Here is a 21,355-nt window from a genome sequence, read left to right on the forward strand (position 1 = left end):
TACCGGGCTGGGTGGTGATGCAGAGTGAGGCAGCAGCGTGGGTTCAATCCCCATACCGGGCTGAGGTTATCCATGAAGGCCCCGCCTTCTGAGCCTTTTCCCTCGCCTGAGGTGTGGTGACCCTCAGGTTAAATCCCCACCTGTCAGCTCTGCCCCTCAAAGGGGGAAGCAGCCTATGGTCACCTGGGGTTGGGGCTACTTTACTTTATGCTGTTTACATGACTGAATCAAAAAACTATCTATCTTTATCTGAAAAACATTTAATGAAGGAGCCTCTACTGCTTCACTGGGCAAGGAATTCCATAGATTCACAACCCTTTGGGTGAAGAAGTTCCTCCCAAACTCAGTCCTAAATCTAATTCCCCTTATTTTGAGGCTGTGCCCCCTAGTTCTGCTTTCACCCGCCAGTGGAAACAACCTGCCCACATCTATCCTATCTATTCCCTTCATAATTTTATATGTTTCTGTAAGATCCCCCCTCATCCTTCTGAATTCCAACGAGTACAGTCCCAGCCTACTCAACCTCTCCTCGTAATCCAACCCCTTCGACTCTGGGATTAACCTAGTGAATCTCCTCTGCACACCCTCCAGTGCCAGTATAGAACAATACAGCGCAGTACAGGCCCTTCGGCCCACGATGTTGCACCGAAACAAAAGCCATCTAACCTACACTATGCCATTATCATCCATATGTTTATCCAATAAACTTTTAAATGCCCTCAATGTTGGCGAGTTCACTACTGTTGCAGGTAGGGCATTCCACGGCCTCACTACTCTTTGCGTAAAGAACCTACCTCTGACCTCTGTCCTATATCTATTACCCCTCAGTTTAAAGCTATGTCCCCTCGTGCCAGCCATATCCATCCGCGGGAGAAGGCTCTCACTGTCCACCCTATCCAACCCCCTGATCATTTTGTATGCCTCTATTAAGTCTCCTCTTAACCTTCTCTCCAACGAAAACAACCTCAAGTCCATCAGCCTTTCCTCATAAGATTTTCCCTCCATACCAGGCAACATCCTGGTAAATCTCCTCTGCACCCGCTCCAAAGCCTCCACATCCTTCCTATAATGCGGTGACCAGAACTGTACGCAATACTCCAAATGCAGCCGTACCAGAGTTCTGTACAGCTGCAACATGACCTCCCGACTCCGGAACTCAATCCCTCTACCAATAAAGGCCAACACTCCATAGGCCTTCTTCACAACCCTATCAACCTGGGTGGCAACTTTCAGGGATCTATGTACATGGACACCTAGATCCCTCTGCTCATCCACACTTTCAAGAACTTTACCATTAGCCAAATATTCCGCATTCCTGTTATTCCTTCCAAAGTGAATCACCTCACACTTCTCTACATTAAACTCCATTTGCCACCTCCCAGCCCAGCTCTGCAGCTTATCTATATCCCTCTGTAACCTGCTACATCCTTCCACACTATCGACAACACCACCGACTTTAGTATCGTCTGCAAATTTACTCACCCACCCTTCAGCGCCTTCCTCTAGGTCATTGATAAAAATGACAAACCGCAACGGCCCCAGAACAGATCCTTGTGGTACTCCACTTGTGACTGTACTCCATTCTGAACATTTCCCATCAACCACCACCCTCTGTCTTCTTTCAGCTAGCCAATTTCTGATCCACATCTCTAAATCACCCTCAATCCCCAGCCTCCGTATTTTTTGCAATAGCCTACCGTGGGGAACCTTATCAAACGCTTTGCTGAAATCCATATACACCACATCAACTGCTCTACCCTCGTCTACCTGTTCAGTCACCTTCTCAAAGAACTCAATAAGGTTTGTGAGGCATGACCTACCCTTCACAAAGCCATGCTGACTATCCCTGATCATATTATTCCTATCTAGATGATTATAAATCTTGTCTCTTATAATCCCCTCCAAGACTTTACCCACTACAGACGTGAGGCTCACCGGTCTATAGTTGCCGGGGTTGTCTCTGCTCCCCTTTTTGAACAAAGGGACCACATTTGCTGTCCTCCAGTCCTCTGGCACTATTCCTGTAGCCAATGATGACATAAAAATCAAAGCCAAAGGTCCAGCAATCTCTTCCCTGGCCTCCCAGAGAATCCCAGGATAAATCCCATCAGGCCCCGGGGACTTATCTATTTTCAGCCTGTCCAGAATTGCCAACACCTCTTCCCTACGTACCTCAATGCCATCTAATCTATTAGCCTGGGGCTCAGCATTCTCCTCCACAACATTATCTTTTTCCTGAGTGAATACTGACGAAAAATATTCATTTAGTATCTCGCCTATCTCTTCAGACTCCACACACAATTTCCCATCCCTGTCCTTGACTGGTCCTACTCTTTCCCTAGTCATTCGCTTATTCCTGACATACCTATAGAAAGCTTTTGGGTTTTCCTTGATCCTTCCTGCCAAATACTTCTCATGTCCCCTCCTTGCTCGTCTTAGCTCTCTCTTTAGATCCTTCCTCGCTACCTTGTAACTATCCATCGCCCCAACCGAAACTTCACACCTCATCTTCACATAGGCCTCCTTCTTCCTCTTAACAAGAGATTCCACTTCCTTGGTAAACCACGGTTCCCTCGCTCGACGCCTTCCTCCCTGTCTGACTGGTACATACTTATCAAGAACACGCAGTAGCTGATCCTTGAACAAGCCCCACTTATCCAGTGTGCCCAACCCTTGCAGCCTACTTCTCCACCTTATCCCCCCCAAGTCACGTCTAATGGCATCATAATTGCCCTTCCCCCAGCTATAACTCTTGCCCTGCGGTGTATACTTATCCCTTTCCATCATTAACGTAAACGTCACCGAATTGTGGTCACTGTCCCCAAAGTGCTCTCCTACCTCCAAATCCAACACCTGGCCTGGTTCATTACCCAAAACCAAATCCAACGTGGCCTCGCCTCTTGTTGGCCTGTCAACATATTGTTTCAGGAAACCCTCCTGCACACACTGTACAAAAAACGACCCATCTATTGTACTCGAACTATATCTTTTCCAGTCAATATTTGGAAAGTTAAAGTCTCCCATAATAACTACCCTGTTACTTTCGCTCTTATCCAGAATCATCTTCGCCATCCTTTCCTCTACATCCCTAGAACTATTAGGAGGCCTATAAAAAACTCCCAACAGGGTGACCTCTCCTTTCCTGTTTCTAACTTCAGCCCATACTACCTCGGAAGAAGAGTCCCCATCTAGCATCCTCTCCACCACCGTAATACTGCTCTTGACTAGCAGCGCCACACCTCCCCCTCTTTTGCCTCCTTCTCTGAGCTTACTAAAACACCTAAACCCCGGAACCAGCAACATCCATTCCTGTCCCTGCTCTATCCATGTCTCCAAAATGGCCACAACATCGAAGTCCCAGGTACCAACCCATGCTGCCAGTTCCCCTACCTTGTTTCGTATACTCCTGGCATTGAAGTAGACACACTTCAAACCACTTACCTGAACACTGGCCCCCTCCTGCGACGTCAAATCTGTGCTCCTGACCTCTATACTCTCATTCTCCCTTACCCTAAAACTACAATCCAGGTTCCCATGCCCCTGCTGCATTAGTTTAAACCCCCCCCCAAAGAGCACTAACAAATCTCCCCCCCAGGATATTTGTGCCCCTCAGGTTCAGATGTAGACCATCCTGTCTGTAGAGGTCCCACCTTCCCCAGAAAGAGCTCCAGTTATCCAGAAATCTGAATCCCTCCCGCCTGCACCATCCCTGTAGCCACGTGTTTAAATGCTCTCTCTCCCTATTCCTCATCTCACTATTACGTGGCACGGGCAACAACCCAGAGATAACAACTCTGTTTGTTCTAGTTCTGAGCTTCCATCCTAGCTCCCTGAAAGCCTGCCTGACATCCTTGTCCCCTTTCCTATCTATGTCGTTAGTGCCAATGTGGACCACGACTTGGGGCTGCTCCCCCTCCCCCTAAGGACCCGGAAAACACGATCCGAGACATCACGTACCCTTGCACCTGGGAGGCAACATACCAAACGTGAGTCTCTCACGCTCCCACAAAATCTCCTATCTGTGCCCCTGACTATAGGGTTCCCAATTACTAATGCTCTGCTCCTCTCCCCCCTTCCCTTCTGAGCAACAGGGACAGACTCCGTGCCAGAGGCCCGTACCCCATGGCTTACCCCTGGTAAGTCCCCCCCCCCACAAGTATCCAAAGCGGTATACTTGTTTCTCAGGGGAACGACCGCAGGGGATCCCTGCACTGACTGCTTTTTCCCAATCCCTCTTACAGTTACCCACCTATCTCCAATCTTTGGTGTAACTAATGCCCTGAAGCTGCTATCTATGACCCCTTCTGCCTCCCGAATGATCCGAAGTTCTTCCAACTCCAGCTCCAGTTCCCTAACTCGGTCTTGGAGGAGCTGGAGATGGCAGCACTTCCTGCAGGTAAAATCAGCAGGGACACTAACTGCATCCCTCACCTCAAACATCCTGCAGGAGGAACATTGCAATCCCTTCCCTGCCATTCCTCTAACTTTCTACCAAGATCTGGCTAACAACTAAATTAAATTTTTTATAAAAAATAATAATAATATAATAAAATATGGTACTTACCTCAGACCAATGGGTTTTATTATTAGGTTAGAGGAGGAGGGCGGGTGGGAGACACTACACGTGTAGTGTCTTGGGTTTCCTCTCCACCAGAATTTATTGGTGAGGGTCTTCCCAGACGTCCGCGGGTCGACTTCCTGTTCCCGCCTAAAACACTAATTTAAAAAAAAAAAATTTCTCAGCTCCTGCTGAAATTGACTAACCAGCCAGCTCCACTCCCGCCAAAATCGACTGGCCTGCCCCTGCAAAGACAAGTGCTTTTAAAGGACAGACTTACCTCCCAGCAACCACTTCCGCACTGCTCCCGCTGAAACGGACTCACCAGCTGATTCTCCCGCCGAACTCGACTGGCCTGCCCCTGCAAAGACAAGTGCTTTTAAAGGACAGACTTACCTCCCAGCAACCACTTCCGCACTGCTCCCGCTGAAACTGACTCACCAGTTGATTCTCCCGCCGAAATCGACTGGCCTGCCCCTGCAAAGACAAGTGCTTTTAAAGGACAGACTTACCTCCCAGCAACCACTTCCGCACTGCTCCCGCTGAAACTGACTCACCAGCTGATTCTCCTGCCGAACTCGACTGGCCTGCCCCTGCAAAGACAAGTGCTTTTAAAGGACAGACTTACCTCCCAGCAACCACTTCCGCACTGCTCCCGCTGAAACTGACTCACCAGCTGATTCTCCCGCCGAAATCGACTGGCCTGCCCCTGCAAAGACAAGTGCTTTTAAAGGACAGACTTACCTCCCAGCAACCACTTCCGCACTGCTCCCGCTGAAACTGACTCACCAGCTGATTCTCCCGCCGAAATCGACTGGCCTGCCCCTGCAAAGACAAGTGCTTTTAAAGGACAGACTTACCTCCCAGCAACCACTTCCGCACTGCTCCCGCTGAAACTCAGTATGTCCTTTCTCAAGTAAGGAGACCAAAACTGAACACAATACTCCAGGTGTGGCCTCACTAACACCTTATACAATTGCAGCATAACCTCCCTAGTCTTAAACTCCATCCCTCTAGCAATGAAGGACAAAATTCCATTTGCCTTCTTAATCACCTGTTGCACCTGTAAACCAACTTTTTGCGACTCATGCACTAGCATACCCAGGTCTCTCTGCACAGCAGCATGTTTTAATATTTCATCATTTAAATAATCCCTTTTGCTGTTATTCCTACCAAACTGGATACCCTCACATTTGTCAACATTGTATTCCATCTGCGAGATGGCAGATGAAGGAATTGCCCCCCCGCCCCCCCAAAAAAACACCCAATCATCCATGATGCCAGCAGGAACTCTCACCAATCCGGAACAGATCCCAACTTCTCCAAGGATTCCCATCTTCCAGCAACAATGTCTTCCAGGGCTCAGATCTCCAAGCTGCAGGCGGACGGCTGCAGGAAGCACGACTGGGTTATGAGTGTCTGTGGGGGAGGTGGCGGGAGATCAGGGTCACAAACATGGAGAGGAAAAAAACAGGTGGATCTGCTGGAGGAAAGCGAGAGATTGAGCCGGGGTCTTAAAGTGGGTGAGTTGGTAAGGAGAGGGAGGGTGTGAGGAGGGAGGGGGCAGAGGGGGGGGGCAGCGGGGGGGGGGGGGGGGGGCAGCAGAGGGCAGAGGAGTCAATGGGGGATTCCTGGGGGGGCAAACTGGTAGGAGGGGAAGGTAACGGCTAAAGGGGGCAGTGGGAACCCAGAGGATGGCACGTTGAGGGTGCGACGATGTCATGTGAAGGGATGCCTCTGATTGTTGGGAGGGATGCAGAAGGTGAGTCGGAATCAGGGCAACTCGAATGTTTTTACCACCACGGCTGGTCGCAACTATGCAGAGCCTGGTGGTGGATATCTGCTGCATGTGGATTGGGTAATCAGAGTTGGGCAGAAATGCAGCTCATCTCACCTGAAGGGGAATCTCAGCTTGTAGTGTTGCTCTTATTAGCCTTAGTTTTATTAGCTCTAATTCTGTCACCTTTGCTCACGAGTCGGCAGGTATCTTTCTGATACCGCCACGTGGTTCAAGCTCTAGTTATGATTAATAATGCAGCACACCGCTTAGTAAATGTTAAATCAACGATCATTTATTATATACAGCAATAAATATACAGTAATCCTACTTTCTAGACTACTACCTACCACTACTGGCCAATACTTAACTTTTGGGGATGGCCCACCAGGTCAGGGAAACGAATGGTTTATCGAATTGGGTCTGGCCTGCGGGATTCAAAAGGCTGATACAGGTCGATGGCTATGAGTCTCTATCGGGTAGCGATCGCTGGAGTCAAACTTACAGTTCCTGGTCGACGGTTCTTGCGAAGGTTGCGAGCAGGAGAAGAAGGGAGAGAGGGGTCGATCTGAACTTGGCCCCTTACTCTTATAGTTCCCAGGGGCTTCCTGCCTCTCGGGGCGGACCTTGACCCTGGTCCCAAGTGATTGGACTTGGTCCCAATCACTGGGTTCGATATGCTCCAATAATGGGGCGATTCCTTGATCGGGGGGGTGGTCGTTCACCTGTCTTTGTTTCGGCCACTGCAGGCGCCGAGAGGTCTGGCCCAGCATTCAATTGCTAACATGTTGCAATTGTTGCCGGGGATAGCCGATTAAACTGCAGATGTCTGTGTTGATGTGCTGCTAATGGTCGCAGGTATCGATCTGGGCCGACTTCCCCAGAGCCGAATACACTATTCTGTCTGCAGCTGTCCGTTTGTGCCCTGTTGGCTGCTTTTCCCATCAGCCTTTTCGGTTAGCCATTTTACATCGGGTTTTGGCCAAATTAATCGGGAATCAGCCATTTTAGATGGCTACAGTAGTTTCCACAATGCTGGGATCCTGGGACAGATGAGAGTGTGAAGGACAAAGGCTCAGCATGTGGGTGAGTTCTTGCACATGGCTCTCAATCCCCTGGCAAATCCCTTTGCTTCCCCTGCAGATGCCTCATTCCCGGGGGACAATGGGATGTCTCCAGAAAGATGATGGGGAGGTAGGTTTGCAAAAGCTCAAGGTCTATCGTAAATAATCCACATTAGGCATGATTAAAATGCAAGTGAACTCTCTTCACAAAAGTTTCGTATTTTTGACATTCATTGTCCATCTGTACAACCCCTGGTGAACTCAGCATTTATTGGCCGGGATTCTCTGCCGCCGTAATTGTCCGTTATGCCGGCTCCCGGGGTTTCCCGACAGCGTGGGGCTGCCCACGGAGAATCCCGCCGGCCAGTTGGGGCAGAAATGGGTCGTGGTGGGGCGGAGAAACCCGCCCATTAACTTTTCTGTCCCACGGCGCCGAGGTCCCAGGTTCGATCCCGGCTCTGGGTCACTGTCCGTGTGGAGTTTGCACATTCTCCCCCGTGTCTGCGTGGGTTTCGCCCCCACAACCCAAAGCTGTGCAGGGGAGGGGGATTGGCCGCGCTAAATTGCTGCTTATTTGAAAAAAATTGAGTATTCTAAATTTTTTAAAATTTCTCTCTGCCAATTCTTCTGCTTACTCCCCGGACAGCCTCAGCAGGGGTCGTGGCAGCTGCTGCGATGGAATAGCTGAGGGGGATCCCAAGGATCAGGGCGGGATGAGAGCAGAATGGCAGTTAATATAAAAGTTCCCAAAAAACTTCAACTGGAATGTAAATAAGTGAGGCAGGGTGGGGACGGTGATCGATGCTCAGAGACACCGGGAAAGGCTAAAATACTCAATCAGTATTTGAAGCATATACGATGAGGGGTGTTGACAGAGTGGATGTGGAGAGGTTGGGCGGGATTCTCCCAGCTCCGGGCCGGAGAATCCCCGCGAACGGGCCACGCCGCCCTGTTGCCGGCACGCGATTCTCTGCAGTGCGGAGAATCGGCACCGGCGTGGTTGGCGTGGCGCGGGTCCCGCCGGCGCCGTTCTAACCTGCTCTGGGCCAGCGGGACCTCGGCATGCAAGGGTCAGGTGGCGGCCTGTGGGGGGGAGAGGGGATCCGACCCCCGGTGGGGGGTCCTCTGATGTGGCCTGGCCCGCGATCGGGGCCCACCGATCGGCGGGCGGCCTCTGTGGCTGGAGGCCTCCTTTCCTAAGTGCCGGGTTCTGTAGCCCTGCGCCATGTTGCGTCGGGGCCGGTGCGTTGAAGGAGGCCACTGCGCATGCACGGTTCGTGCCGGGATCTGCAGCTGCAGCGGCGCGAACTGCTCCTAAGTCCTGTAGGGGCCAGAATTTGACGTGGGAGTGGCCCATTCACGCCATTGTAAAACGCAACAGCGTTTACGACGGCGTGGACACTCTGACGCGGGGTTGGAGAATCCCGCCCGACGTTTCTTCTTCTGGGACAATCTAGAACTCGGGAGTCACTGTTCAAAAATGAGCAGTTGCCCATTTAAGAATTATGAGATTAATTTTTCTCTGAGGGCCGTGAGTCTCAGGAACTCTCTTCCATGGGTGGCACACGGGTTCGCGTTCCTGCCTCACAGCTCCAGGGTCCCAGGTTCGATTCCCGGCTTGGGTCACTCTCTGTGCGGAGTCTGCACGTTCTCTCCGTGTCTGCGTGGGTTTCCTCCAGGTGCTCCGGTTTCCTCCCACAGTCCAAAGACGTGCAGGTTAAGTAGATTGGCCATGATAAATTGTTCCTTTGTGTCCAAAAGGTTAGGTGGGGTTACGGGGTTAGGGCGGGGGAGTGGGCCTAGATAGGGGGTCCTTTCTGAGAGTCAGTGCAGACTCGATGGGCTGAATGGCCTCCTTCTGCACTAGGAATTCTATGAAAAGGTGATAGGAGCAGAGGGCGAGATTTGCCGGCCTTGTTGCGCCCGACATGTTGCCGCGATGAGGTTGTTGAATTTCGTGAGACATCATCCGCATTGGCCGGATTCTAACGCATTGGCCGGATTCTCCCACCGTCCGGGAACTAACGGCCTCCCAGCGGTGCCTCGGCGCCGCCATTTAGTACTGGTCCACACAAACATAGACCAAGCGTAACGGCACATGGGGGTCTCCCAGGCCATTGGAGACCCTGGGTGGTTGGGGACAGGGCAGGATGGCCCCCTGGCTCTCCCTGTGGCACCTGGGCACTTTGGCACTTGCAGGGGCACTGCCAAGGGTCAGGGCCTAAGGGGTGCCATGCTGAGTGACCTACTCCAGCTCCTCATTCGTATGTCCATATACATTTGAATCGGTATTTACTGAGTACAAGGAAGTTTACAAAATAAGAGGAGATGTTAGAAGTAATGGATAGGGTGAAATTGATGAGCAAAATGTACGGGAAAGGTTGGCTGCGCCCAGTTTGGAAAGATCTCCTGTTCCGGTGGGTGGCACTGTGTTAGCACTGCTGCCTCATGGTGCTGAGGCACCGGGTTCGATCCCTTCCCCGGGTCACTGTCCGTGTGGTGTTTGCACATTCTCCCCGTATTTGCGTGGGTTTCGTCCCCACAACCCAAAGATGTGCAGGGTGGGTGGATTGGCCACGCTAAATTGTCCCTTAATTGGAAAAAGGTAATCGGGTATTCTAAATCTTTAAAAAAGTCACCTGGTCCAGAGGACGTACAACCTAGGTTGTTAAAAGCCGATGAATTGTACACCGCTATAAATAACAATGAAACAGGACATCCGGAGTCCTTGTTCATCATGGCCAGGGACTTCAACCAGGCCAACTCGAGTGTACTGCCAAAATTCCACCAACACACCCACCAGAAGCCCCAACATCCTTGACCACTACTACAGAAACATAAAGGGTGCCTAACAATCCATCCCCAACCACACTTCGGAAAATTGGACCACAAGACGGTGCTCCTTCTCCCGGCATATAAGCTGAAACTTAAGCGAGAGAATCCGGTTAAGAATGCCTTCACATCTTCCGAAGTCAGATCGGCTTTCTTGAAAGTGAACCAATGGAAAGCAGCGATCCTGATGGGGTCCCTGGTCACACACTCCAAGTCTGCACGGACCAACTGACGGGTGTGTTCGCAGACATCTTCAGCCTCACCCTCCTTCGTTCCGAGAAGACCACCATCATACCGGTAAACCAGGCAGCGTGCCTCAATGGCCTCGATATCTATCATTATGAAGTGCTTCGAGAGGTTGGTCATCAACTCCATACTCCCAGAATGCCTCGCTCCACTGCAATTCGCATACTGCCACAACCGGTTCACAGCAGACACCATCTCCCTGGCCCTACACTCATCCCTGGAGCATCTCGACAACAAGGACTCCTACATCAGACAAAAGCAAATTACTGCGGATGCTGGAATCTGAAACGAAAGAGAAAATGCTGGAAAATCCCAGCAAGTCTGGCAGCACCTGTAGGGAGAGAAAAGAGCTAACGTTTCGAGTCCGATGATTCTTTGTCAAAGCCGTTGACAAAGCTTTGACAAAGAGTCATCGGACTCGAAACGTTCGCTCTTTTCTCTCCCTACAGATGCTGCCAGACTTGCTGAGATTTTCCAGCATTTTCTCTTTCGCTCCGACATCAGACTCCTATTTATTGACTACAGCTCCGCCTTCAACACCAGAATACCAGCCAAGCTCATAATAAAGCTTCAAAACCTAGGACCTGGCTCCCCACTCTGCAACTGGATCCTCGACTTCCTGACCCACAGACCACAATCAGTAAGAATAAACATCAACACCTCCTCCACAATAGTCCTCAATACCGGGACCCTGAAAAGCTGCAAACTTAGCCCCCTACTCTACTCCCTGTACACACACGACTGCGTGGCAAAATGTGGCTCCAACTCCATCTACAGGTTTGCTGATGACACGAACGTAGTGGGCCGGATCTCGAACAACGACGAGCCAGAATACAGGAGGGAGATCGAGAACCTAGTGGAGTGGTGCATCGACAACAATCTCTCCCTCAATTCCAGCAAAGCTAAAGAGCTGGTCATTGACTTCAGGAAGTGAAGTATCGTACACTCCCCTGTCAGCATCAACGGGGCTGAGGTGGAGATGGTTGACCCCTTCAAATTCCATCCATGTCAACACTACGACCAAGAAAGCACAACAGCGCCTATACTTCCTCAGGAAACTAAGGAAATTTGGCATGTCCACATTGACTCTTACCAACTTTTACAGATGCACCATAGAAAGCATCCTATCGGGCTGCATCACAGCCTGGTATGGCAACTGCTCGGCCCAGGACCGCAAGAAACTTCAGAGAGTCGTGAACACCGCCCAGTCCATCACACGAACCTGCCTCCCATCCATTGACTCCATCTACACCTCCCGCTGCCTGGGGAAAGCGGGCAGCATAATCAAAGATCCCGCCCACCCGGCTTACTCACTCTTCCAACTTCTTCCATCGGGCAGGAGATACAGAAGTCTGAGAACACGCACGAACAGACTCAAAAACAGCTTCTTCCCCACTGTCACCAGACTCCTAAATGACCCTCTTATGGACTGAACTGATCTCTTCACACATCTTCTCTACTGAGCAGTACTACACTCCGTGTGCTTCACCCGATGCCTGTGTCTATGTATTTACATTGTGTATTTATATATGCTCCATGTTTTTTCATGTATGGAACCATCTGTCTGGACTGTACGCAGAACAATACTTTTCACTGTACCTTGGTACACGTGACAATAAATCTAAATCCAAAGGAAGTGCGGGTGGAGTTAACAGAAGGGATTGCGTTAATTGTCCAATCTTCACTCGATATGGGGGAGGTGGCAGAGGATTGGAAAATGGCAAATGTTACAACCTTATTCAAGAAAGAGCGCAAGGACATTGCTCAGAAATGCAGGCCAGTCAGTTTCACATCATTGGTAGATAAGATTTTAGAAACAGAAAATACTAACAGGCAATTGGTGAAGTTTTGATTGGCCAAGGAGAGGGAACCAGCACAAAGCTGGAAACGGTGTTGCTTGACTAATCTAATCCAGTTGTTTTGATGAAGTAACAGAGATCAAAGGAAAGCAGTGGTCGTTGTCCATTTGGATTATAAGAAGATTTTTGACAAAACACCACATAAAAGGCTGGTTAATAATGGAATAGGAGAGACAGTGTCAGCTCAGACAAATTGGCTTCAGGACATAAAGCAGCAAGTTGTCATAAATGGTTATTTTTAGATTGGAGAATAGTAAACAGGGTTCAGTTCCCTTGCTTTTTTTTGTGGTATTTCTTAATGAATTGGACTTGAACGAATAAGAAATTTGCAAACGATACAAACATTGGTGGTGTTGACTACGAAGAAGAAAGCTGAGGATTACAGGAAGGTATCAGTGCACCAGTTAGGTGGAGCCCAATCTGAAGTGTGAGGTAATGTATTTGGGAATGGTTAACAAGGCAAAGGAATATTTAATAAATGCTGTAGGATACGGAGAATCGGAGAGGAACAGACGGGCCTTGTACTACGTGCCCACAAATCCCAGCAGGTGGCTGCGCAGGTAGATAATGTGATCAAAAAGGCATACGGGATAGTTGCCTTTATTAACTGAGGCATAGGTTATAAGAGCTGGGCAGTTACACTGGAAATGTTTAAAATATAATTCTAACTGACTAAGGCTCTCCTCGTATGTCAGTCCCGCCATCCCAGGAATCAGCCTGGTAAACCTTCGCTACACTCCCTCCACAGCAAGAACATCCTTCCTCAGATAAGGACACCAAAACTGTGCACAATACTCCAGGTGTGACCTCACCAATGCTCTATACAATTGCAGTAAAACATCTCTATTCCTAGACTCCAATCCTCTCGCTATGAAGGCCAACATACCATTTACCTTCTTTACTGCCGGCTGTACCTGCCACTTACTTTCAGCGACTGATGCACGAGGACACCAAGGTCTCACTGAGTATCGCCTCTCTCAATTTACACCCATTCAAATAATAATCTGCCTTCCTATTTTTCCTACTGAAGTGGATAACCTCACACTTATCCCTATTATACTGCATCTGCCATGCATGTGCCCACTCACCCAGCCTGTCCAAATCCTGAAGCATCTCTGCATCCTCCTCACAGCTCACCCTCCCACCCAACTTTGTATCATCTGCAAATTTGGAGATAATACATTTAGTTCCCTCGTCCAAATCATTAATATATAATGTGAACATTTGGGGTCCCAGCACAGATCCCTGCGGTATCCCACGATTCACTGCCTGCCAATCGGAAAAAAAAACATTTATTCCAATGTTTTGCTTCCTGTCTGCTAACCAGCTTTCTATCCATCTCAAGACACTACCTGTAATCACATGCACTTTAGCTTTACACAGTAATCTGCTATGTGAGATATTGTCGAAAGCCTTCTGAAAGTCTAAATAAGCCACATCCACCAGTTCTCCCTGGTCAACTCTACTAGTTACATCTTCAAACAATTTCAGTGGATTTGTCAAGCATGATTTCCCTTTCGTAAATCCACACTGACTTTATCTGATTACACCGCTGCTTTCCAATTGGTGTGCTATGAAATCCTTGATAATGGACTCCAGCAACTTCCCTACTCCCAACATTATGCTCTCTGGCCTATAGTTCCCTGTTTTCTCTCCACCTCTCTTTTTGAATATTTACATTCGCTACTCTCCAATCTGTAGGAACCATTCCAGAGTCCAAAGAATTTTGGAAAATGACCACCAATGGGTCTACTATTTCTAGGCCACTTCCTAAAGTACTCTGGGATGAAGATTATCCGGCCCTGGAGATTTATCCATCTTCAATCCCATTAATTTCCCCGAAGCCATTTCTCTACGAATACTAATTTCCTTCAGCTCCTCACTAAAACTTCTGTTTCTCAGAACTTCTGGAACATTATTCATGTCTTCCTTTGTGAGGACAGAAGCAAAGTGCGAATTTAGTTCCTCAGCCCTTTCTTTCTTCCCCGTTATGAATTTCCCCGATTCTGACTGTAAGGGGCCTACATTTGTTTTTATCAATCTTTTTCACTTTACATATCTATAGAAACTTTTACTGTCAGTTTTTATGTTCCCTGCTGGTTTACTTTCAATTTTTTTTTCCCTTTTTTGATCAATCCCTTGGTCTGCCTTTGCTGAATTTCAAACTGTTCCCAATCCTCAGGTCTATTGATTTTTCTTGCTAATTTTTATGTCTCTTTGAATCTAATACTATCTCTAATTTCCCTTGTGAGCCATGGTTTGGCCACAGTTCCCTTTCTACTCTTGTGCCAAATGGGAATAAACAACTTTTGGAGTTCACCTATTGGTTCCTTGAATGCTGCCATTGCCTGTCCGCTGTCCTCCCTTTCAGTAATGTTTCCCAGTCTGTCACAGCCAGCTCATACCTCAGACCATCATAGTTACCTTTATTGAGATTCAGGACCTTGGTCTTAGATTCAGCTACCTCACTATTCACCTTAATAAAAAATTCTATCATATTATGGTCACTCATCCCCAAGGGTTCTCTCACAACTAATAACGTGGGTAGCATGGTAGCACAGTGGTTAGCACTGTTGCTTTACAGCTCCAGTGTCCCAGGTTCAATTCCCAGCTTGGGTCATTGCCTATGTGGAGTCTGCACGTTCTCCCCGTGTCTGCGTGGGCTTCCCGAAAGATGTGCTTTTAGGTAATTTGGACATTCTGAATTCTCCCTCTGTGTACCTGAACAGGCGCCGGAATGTGGCGACTAGGGGATTTTCACAGTAACCTCATTGCAGTGTTAATGTAAGCCTACTTGTGACAATAAAGATTATTATTATAACTAGATAGCCAACTAGGGGCTGGTTTAGCAAAGGGCTTAATCGCTGGCTTTGAAAGCAGACCAAGGCAGGCCAGCAGCACGGTTCAATTCCCGTACCAGCCTCCCCGAACAGGCGCCGGAATGTGGCGACTAGGGGCTTTTCACAGTAACTTCATCGAAGCCTACTTGTGACAATAAGCAATTTTCATTTCATTTCATTTTCATTTCAACTAATCCTTTCTCATTTTTTTTTTTAATAAATATTTTATTGAAAATTTTTGGTCAACCAACACAGTACATTGTGCATCCTTTACACAATATTATAACAACACAAATAACAATGACCTATTTTATAAACAAAAAATGAATAAATAATAAATAACAAAAATGAAAACTAACCTTAATTGGCAACTGCCTTGTCACAAGTAACACTCTCCAAAAATATAATTTAACAGTCCAATATATAATTATCTGTAGCAACGACCTATTCATATTATACAGTATATATTAACAACCCTGAGAGTCCTTCTGGTTCCTCTTTCTCCCCCCCCCCCCCCCCCCCCCCCCCCCCCCCCCCCCCCCCGCCACCCCCCTGACCCTGGGCTGCTGCTGCTGCCTTCTTTTTTCCATTCCATCTATCTTTCTGCGAGGTATTCGACGAACGGTTGCCACCGCCTGGTGAACCCTTGAGCCGACCCCCTTAGAACGAACTTAATCCGCTCTAGCTTTATAAACCCCGCCATGTCATTTATCCAGGTCTCCACCCCCGGGGGCTTGGCTTCTTTCCACATTAACAATACCCTGCGCCGGGCTACTAGGGACGCAAAGGCCAAAACATCGGCCTCTCTCGCCTCCTGCACTCCCGGCTCTTGTGCAACCCCAAATATAGCCAACCCCCAGCTTGGTTCGACCCGGACCCCCACTACTTTTGAAAGCACCTTGGTCACCCCCATCCAAAACCCCTGTAGTGCCGGGCATGACCAAAACATATGGGTATGATTCGCTGGGCTTCTCGAGCACCTCGCACACCTATCCTCCACCCCAAAATATTTACTGAGCCGTGCTCCAGTCATATGAGCCCTGTGTAATACCTTAAACTGAATCAGGCTTAGCCTGGCACACGAGGACGACGAGTTTACCCTGCTTAGGGCATCTGCCCACAGCCCCTCCTCGATCTCCTCCCCCAGCTCTTCTTCCCATTTCCCTTTTAGTTCATCTACCATAGTCTCCCCTTCGTCCCTCATTTCCCTATATATATCTGACACCTTACCATCCCCCACCCATGTCTTTGAGATCACTCTGTCCTGCACCTCTTGTGTCGGGAGCTGTGGGAATTCCCTCACCTGTTGCCTCGCAAAAGCCCTCAGTTGCATATACCTGAATGCATTCCCTTGGGGCAACCCATATTTCTCGGTCAGCGCTCCCAGACTCGCGAACTTCCCATCCACAAACAGATCTTTCAGTTGCGTTATTCCTGCTCTTTGCCACATTCCATATCCCCCATCCATTCCCCCCGGGGCAAACCTATGGTTGTTTCTTATCGGGGACCCCCCCAAGGCTCCAGTCTTTCCCCTATGCCGTCTCCACTGTCCCCAAATCTTCAGTGTAGACACCACCACCGGGCTTGTGGTGTAGTTCCTCGGTGAGAACGGCAATGGGGCTGTCACCATAGCCTGTAGGCTAGTCCCCCTACAGGACGCCCTCTCTAATCTCTTCCACGCCGCTCCCTCCTCCTCTCCCATCCACTTACTCACCATTGAAATATTAGCGGCCCAATAATACTCACTTAGGCTCGGTAGTGCCAGCCCCACCCTATCCCTGCTACGCTGTAAGAATCCCTTCCTCACTCTCGAGGTCTTCCCGGCCCACACAAAACCCATGATGCTCTTTTCAATCCTTTTAAAAAAAAGCCTTCGTGATCACCACCGGGAGGCACTGAAACACAAAGAGGAATCTCGGGAGGACCACCATCTTAACCGCCTGCACCCTCCCTGCCAGTGACAGGGATACCATATCCCATCTCTTGAAATCCTCCTCCATTTGTTCCACCAACCGCGTTAAATTTAACCTATGCAATGTGCCCCAATTCGTGACTATCTGGATCCCCAGGTAACGAAAGTCCCTTGTTACCTTCCTCAACGGTAGGTCCTCTATTTTAATCCTTTCTCATTGTACCACATCCAGCCAAGGATGGCCTATTCCCTTATTGGTTCCTCAACGTATTTGCCCAGGAAACCATCCCGTACACTCTCCAGAGTGGAGTGCAGCAGGCGGCTCTATTCTCCTTAATTAAGGGGTCCATAAACACGGAGCAGAGATTTATGGTGGAAGGCTTTGATGTAATTTGAAGGGAAATCTTTTCTTGCAGGCGGTGGTGGGAATCCAGAACTTTGCTGCCTGAAAGGGTGGTGGACGGAAACCCTCAGAATAACCAACCCACAATATATCAGAGCTGCTAAAATCAGAGATCCTCGCCTGACCTAGCTTTTCTTCCTGGAAATACAGGCTCGTGCTTGGAGACACCGCGTGTTCCATGGGGTTGATGCTTTGTTGAGCCTCCTCTTGGCTCAGGCACCTTCTCCTTTCTGGTAACAATCCTGTCCTTGAGGTGTTATGCCATGAAAGATTATAAAATGTCCAAAACTAGCTCTATTTAACTCTGTTGGCATTATTTTTATTTTCAAAGCAAATTAGAGAAGATAATTAAAACCCTGTTCATTAACATGAAGTGAAATCTGTTTCTTTTGCAGGATGAAAATGTTGAAGATTTTGAATTAGTTGAGGTTCTCATGGGTTGTAAACAGGGTAAGATTTTAATGCAGGTGTTTTTGAAACACCGAATATACTGGAGATCAGGAGTGTGTGTGAGTGCCCAAGTGTGCTTTAGTTGTGTGTGTCTGCTGGTCCGTGTGTGTCTGTCTGTATGTCTCTTGTGTCAGTTTGTGCCTATGTTTTTGTCATTGCTTGTCTGCCAGTGTGTGTCAGCGTCTGTCTCTGTGTGTCTTTGTGTCAGAGCGTCTGCCAGTGTGTGTCAGGGCGTCTGTCTCTGTGTGTCTTTGTGTCAGAGCGTCTGCCAGTGTGTGTCAGGGCGTCTGTCTCTGTGCTTGTGGCGGTGTTTGTCTCTGTTTGCCAGTGTATCTGTTTGTCTGTATGTCTACTGTTGGGATTCTGTGGTTTGGGGAGTTTCTCTTGGAAGCTCCCAGGTAAGGGTTTACCTGGAAATTGTCCAGAAGCGCTAACTTCCCCGGACAAGTGCTGTGCGCTGGGGAACCATTGCTAACTTTGGATGTTTCTGCAAGTGTTACTCTTATAGTTACTCTGAAAGTGTTTGGAGAAATAAAAACATTTCTAACTTCAGCATAACCATTGTAAACACCGTGACTGAGCTCCACACTGATCACCAACCCCACCCTGCAATTAAACACCAGCCCCTGAACCTGAACCGGCCAGATCTGACCTCTCCCCTCCCCCCCAGTGACCTGGCCCCACCCTCATTGATGTCCTACTCCTTCCTCCCAAATGTCCAACTTTCACCCCAATGTCCCAATCCCCCTCCCTCCCCATTGTGCCCCACCCTCACCAGCTCCCCAGTGTGCCCCACCCTCACCCTCTCCCCAGTGTGCCCCACCCTCACCCTCTCCCCAGTGTGCCACCCCTCCCCCTCCCCAGTGTGCCACCCCCACCCTCACCCCCTCCCCAGTGTGCCCCCACCCTCACCCAGCTCCCCAATGTGCCCCCCATCCTCCCCCCCCAGTGTGCCCCCACCCTCCCCCCCTCCCCAGTGTGCCCCCCCACCCTCACCCCCTCCCCAGCTCCCCAATGCGCCCCCCCTCCCCAGTGTGCCCCCCCCCACCCTCACCACCAACACAGCTCCCCAATGTGCCCCCCCCACCCTCAACCCCTTCCCTGTGTGCCCCCCCACCCTCAACCCCTCCCCAGTGTGCCCCCCCCACCCTCAACCCCTCCCAGTGTGCCACCCCCACCCTCAACCCCTCCCCAGTGTGCCACCCCCACCCTCAACCCCTCCCCAGTGTGCCACCCCCACCCTCAACCCCTCCCCAGTGTGCCACCCCCACCCTCAACCCCTCCCCAGTGTGCCCCCACACCCTCAACCCCTTCCCAGTGTGCCCCCACACCCTCAACCCCTTCCCTGTGTGCCCCCCCACGCTCAACCCCTCCCAGTGTGCCCCCCCACCCTCAACCCCTCTCCAGTGTGCCCCCCACCCTCACCCCCTCCCCAGTGTGCCCCCCCACCCTCACCCCCTCCCCAGTGTGCCACCCACACCCTCACCCCCCCCAGTGTGCCCCCCCACCCTCACCCCCCTCCCCAGTGTGCCACCCACACCCTCAACCCCTCCCCAGTGTGCCCCCCCACCCTCACCCCCCTCCCCAGTGTGCCCCCCCACCCTCAACCCCTCCCAGTGTGCCACCCCCACCCTCAACCCCTCCCCAGTGTGCCCCCCCACCCTCAACCCCTTCCCTGTGTGCCCCCCCACCCTCAACCCCTCCCCAGTGTGCCCCCCACCCTCAACCCCTCCCAGTGTGCCACCCCCACCCTCAACCCCTCCCCAGTGTGCCCCCCCACCCTCAGCCCCTTCCCTGTGTGCCCCCCCACCCTCAACCCCTCCCCAGTGTGCCCCCCCCACCCTCAACCCCTCCCAGTGTGCCACCCCCACCCTCAACCCCTCCCCAGTGTGCCCCCCCACCCTCACCCCCCTCCCCAGTGTGCCGCCCCACCCTCACCCCCCCCCAGTGTGCCCCCCCACCCTCACCCCCCTCCCCAGTGTGCCCCCCCACCCTCACCCCCCTCCCCAGTGTGCCACCCACACCCTCCCCCCCTCCCCAGTGTGTCCCCCCCTCCCCAGTGTGCCTCCCCCACCCTCAACCACTCCCCAGTGTGCCCCCCCACCCTCATACTCTCACACCCTCACCAGTGTGCCTCCCCACCCTCACCCCCTCCCCAGTGTGCCCCCCACCCTCACCCCCCTCCCCAGTGTGCCACCCACACCCTCACCCCCTCCCCAGTGTGCCTACCCCACCCTCACCCCCTCCCCAGTGTGCCTACCCCACCCTCACCCCCTCCCCAGTGTGCCCCCCCACCCTCACACTCTCACACCCTCCCCAGTGTGCCTCCCCCACCCTCAACCCCTCCCCAGTGTGCCTCCCCACCCTCAACCCCTCCCCAGTGTGCCACCCACACCCTCACCCCCTCCCAGTGTGACCCTCACCCCATCCCCAGTGTCGCCCCCCACTCACCCCCTCCCCAGCTCCCCAGTGTGCCCCCCCACGCTCACCAGCTCCCCAGTGTTGCCCCCCCCCCCTCACCCCCTCCCCAGCTCCCCAGTGTGCCCCCCCCCCCTCTCACGATCTAGGCACAATCCTCACAATTAGCCAAATCCAATTCACTTCCCTTCTCCCCGGCCTGTCCATTGCACTGCGTCTTTTAAACGTACCTGCATCCGGCACTTTATGAAGGGAGGTGCGCCTTCCTGAGGTACCTGGGGCTGCATTGCGCTGTGACTGTCAGAGTATCGTTCGCTGCAGACTCCGAGCAATTGGAGCGAGCGGAGGTTTGAACAAAGTTTTTCAGAGCAGGGAAGTGCGCTTTAAACTCTTGTAATTCCAGTGGGCCAGGACTTTCTGCCGCTATAGGAAGTGATGGCTTAATGTATTATTCCTGCTGTATGGGGATTGTTTGCATGACAGCCAGATTGCTGGCACATTAATTTCAGACTCCACACCAGTGACCACTTTGTAATCTGATCCACAGTTATTACAATGCTTAAAACTGTGACTCCGTTTCAGCTGTGACTCCGTGCGTAACTCTTTCTCTTCTCTGTGTCCAAATGTTGAACAACAGGTTTGTTGGACTTTAACCTGGTGTTGTAAGACTTCTTACTGTGCTCACCCCAGTCCAAAGCCGGCATCTCCACATCCAAATGTTGTGGCTTTGAGTTCCAATCCAGGACTTGAGCACAATAATCTATTATGACACTCGTACTGATGTGGAGATGCCGGCGTTGGACTGGGGTGAGCACAGTAAGAAGTCTTACAACACCTGGTTAAAGTCCAGCAGGTCTATTTGGAATCACCACCATTCGGAGCGCGGCTCCTTCATAAGTCAGTCGCCACACTGGCAGTCGCCACACTGGCAGTCGCCGCGCTGGCAGTCGCCGCGCTGGCAGTTGCCGCGCTGGCAGTCGCCACTCTGGCAGTCGC

General features: G+C 50.9%; 1 protein-coding gene across 1 annotated transcript in view; it reads left to right on the forward strand.

Annotated features, from left to right (window-relative positions):
- The window catches only part of LOC140408239 (diacylglycerol kinase theta), a 267,197-nt gene that overhangs the window by 105,522 nt on the left and 140,320 nt on the right, over positions 1 to 21,355 (forward strand). The window contains exon 10 of the mRNA XM_072495177.1: positions 17,887 to 17,941. Coding sequence (XP_072351278.1) covers positions 17,887 to 17,941 — 55 coding nt within the window. The remainder of the gene's footprint in view (positions 1 to 17,886; positions 17,942 to 21,355) is intronic.

Source organism: Scyliorhinus torazame, chromosome 3, assembly GCF_047496885.1.
Source record: "Scyliorhinus torazame isolate Kashiwa2021f chromosome 3, sScyTor2.1, whole genome shotgun sequence".
Lineage (NCBI taxonomy): Eukaryota > Metazoa > Chordata > Chondrichthyes > Carcharhiniformes > Scyliorhinidae > Scyliorhinus > Scyliorhinus torazame.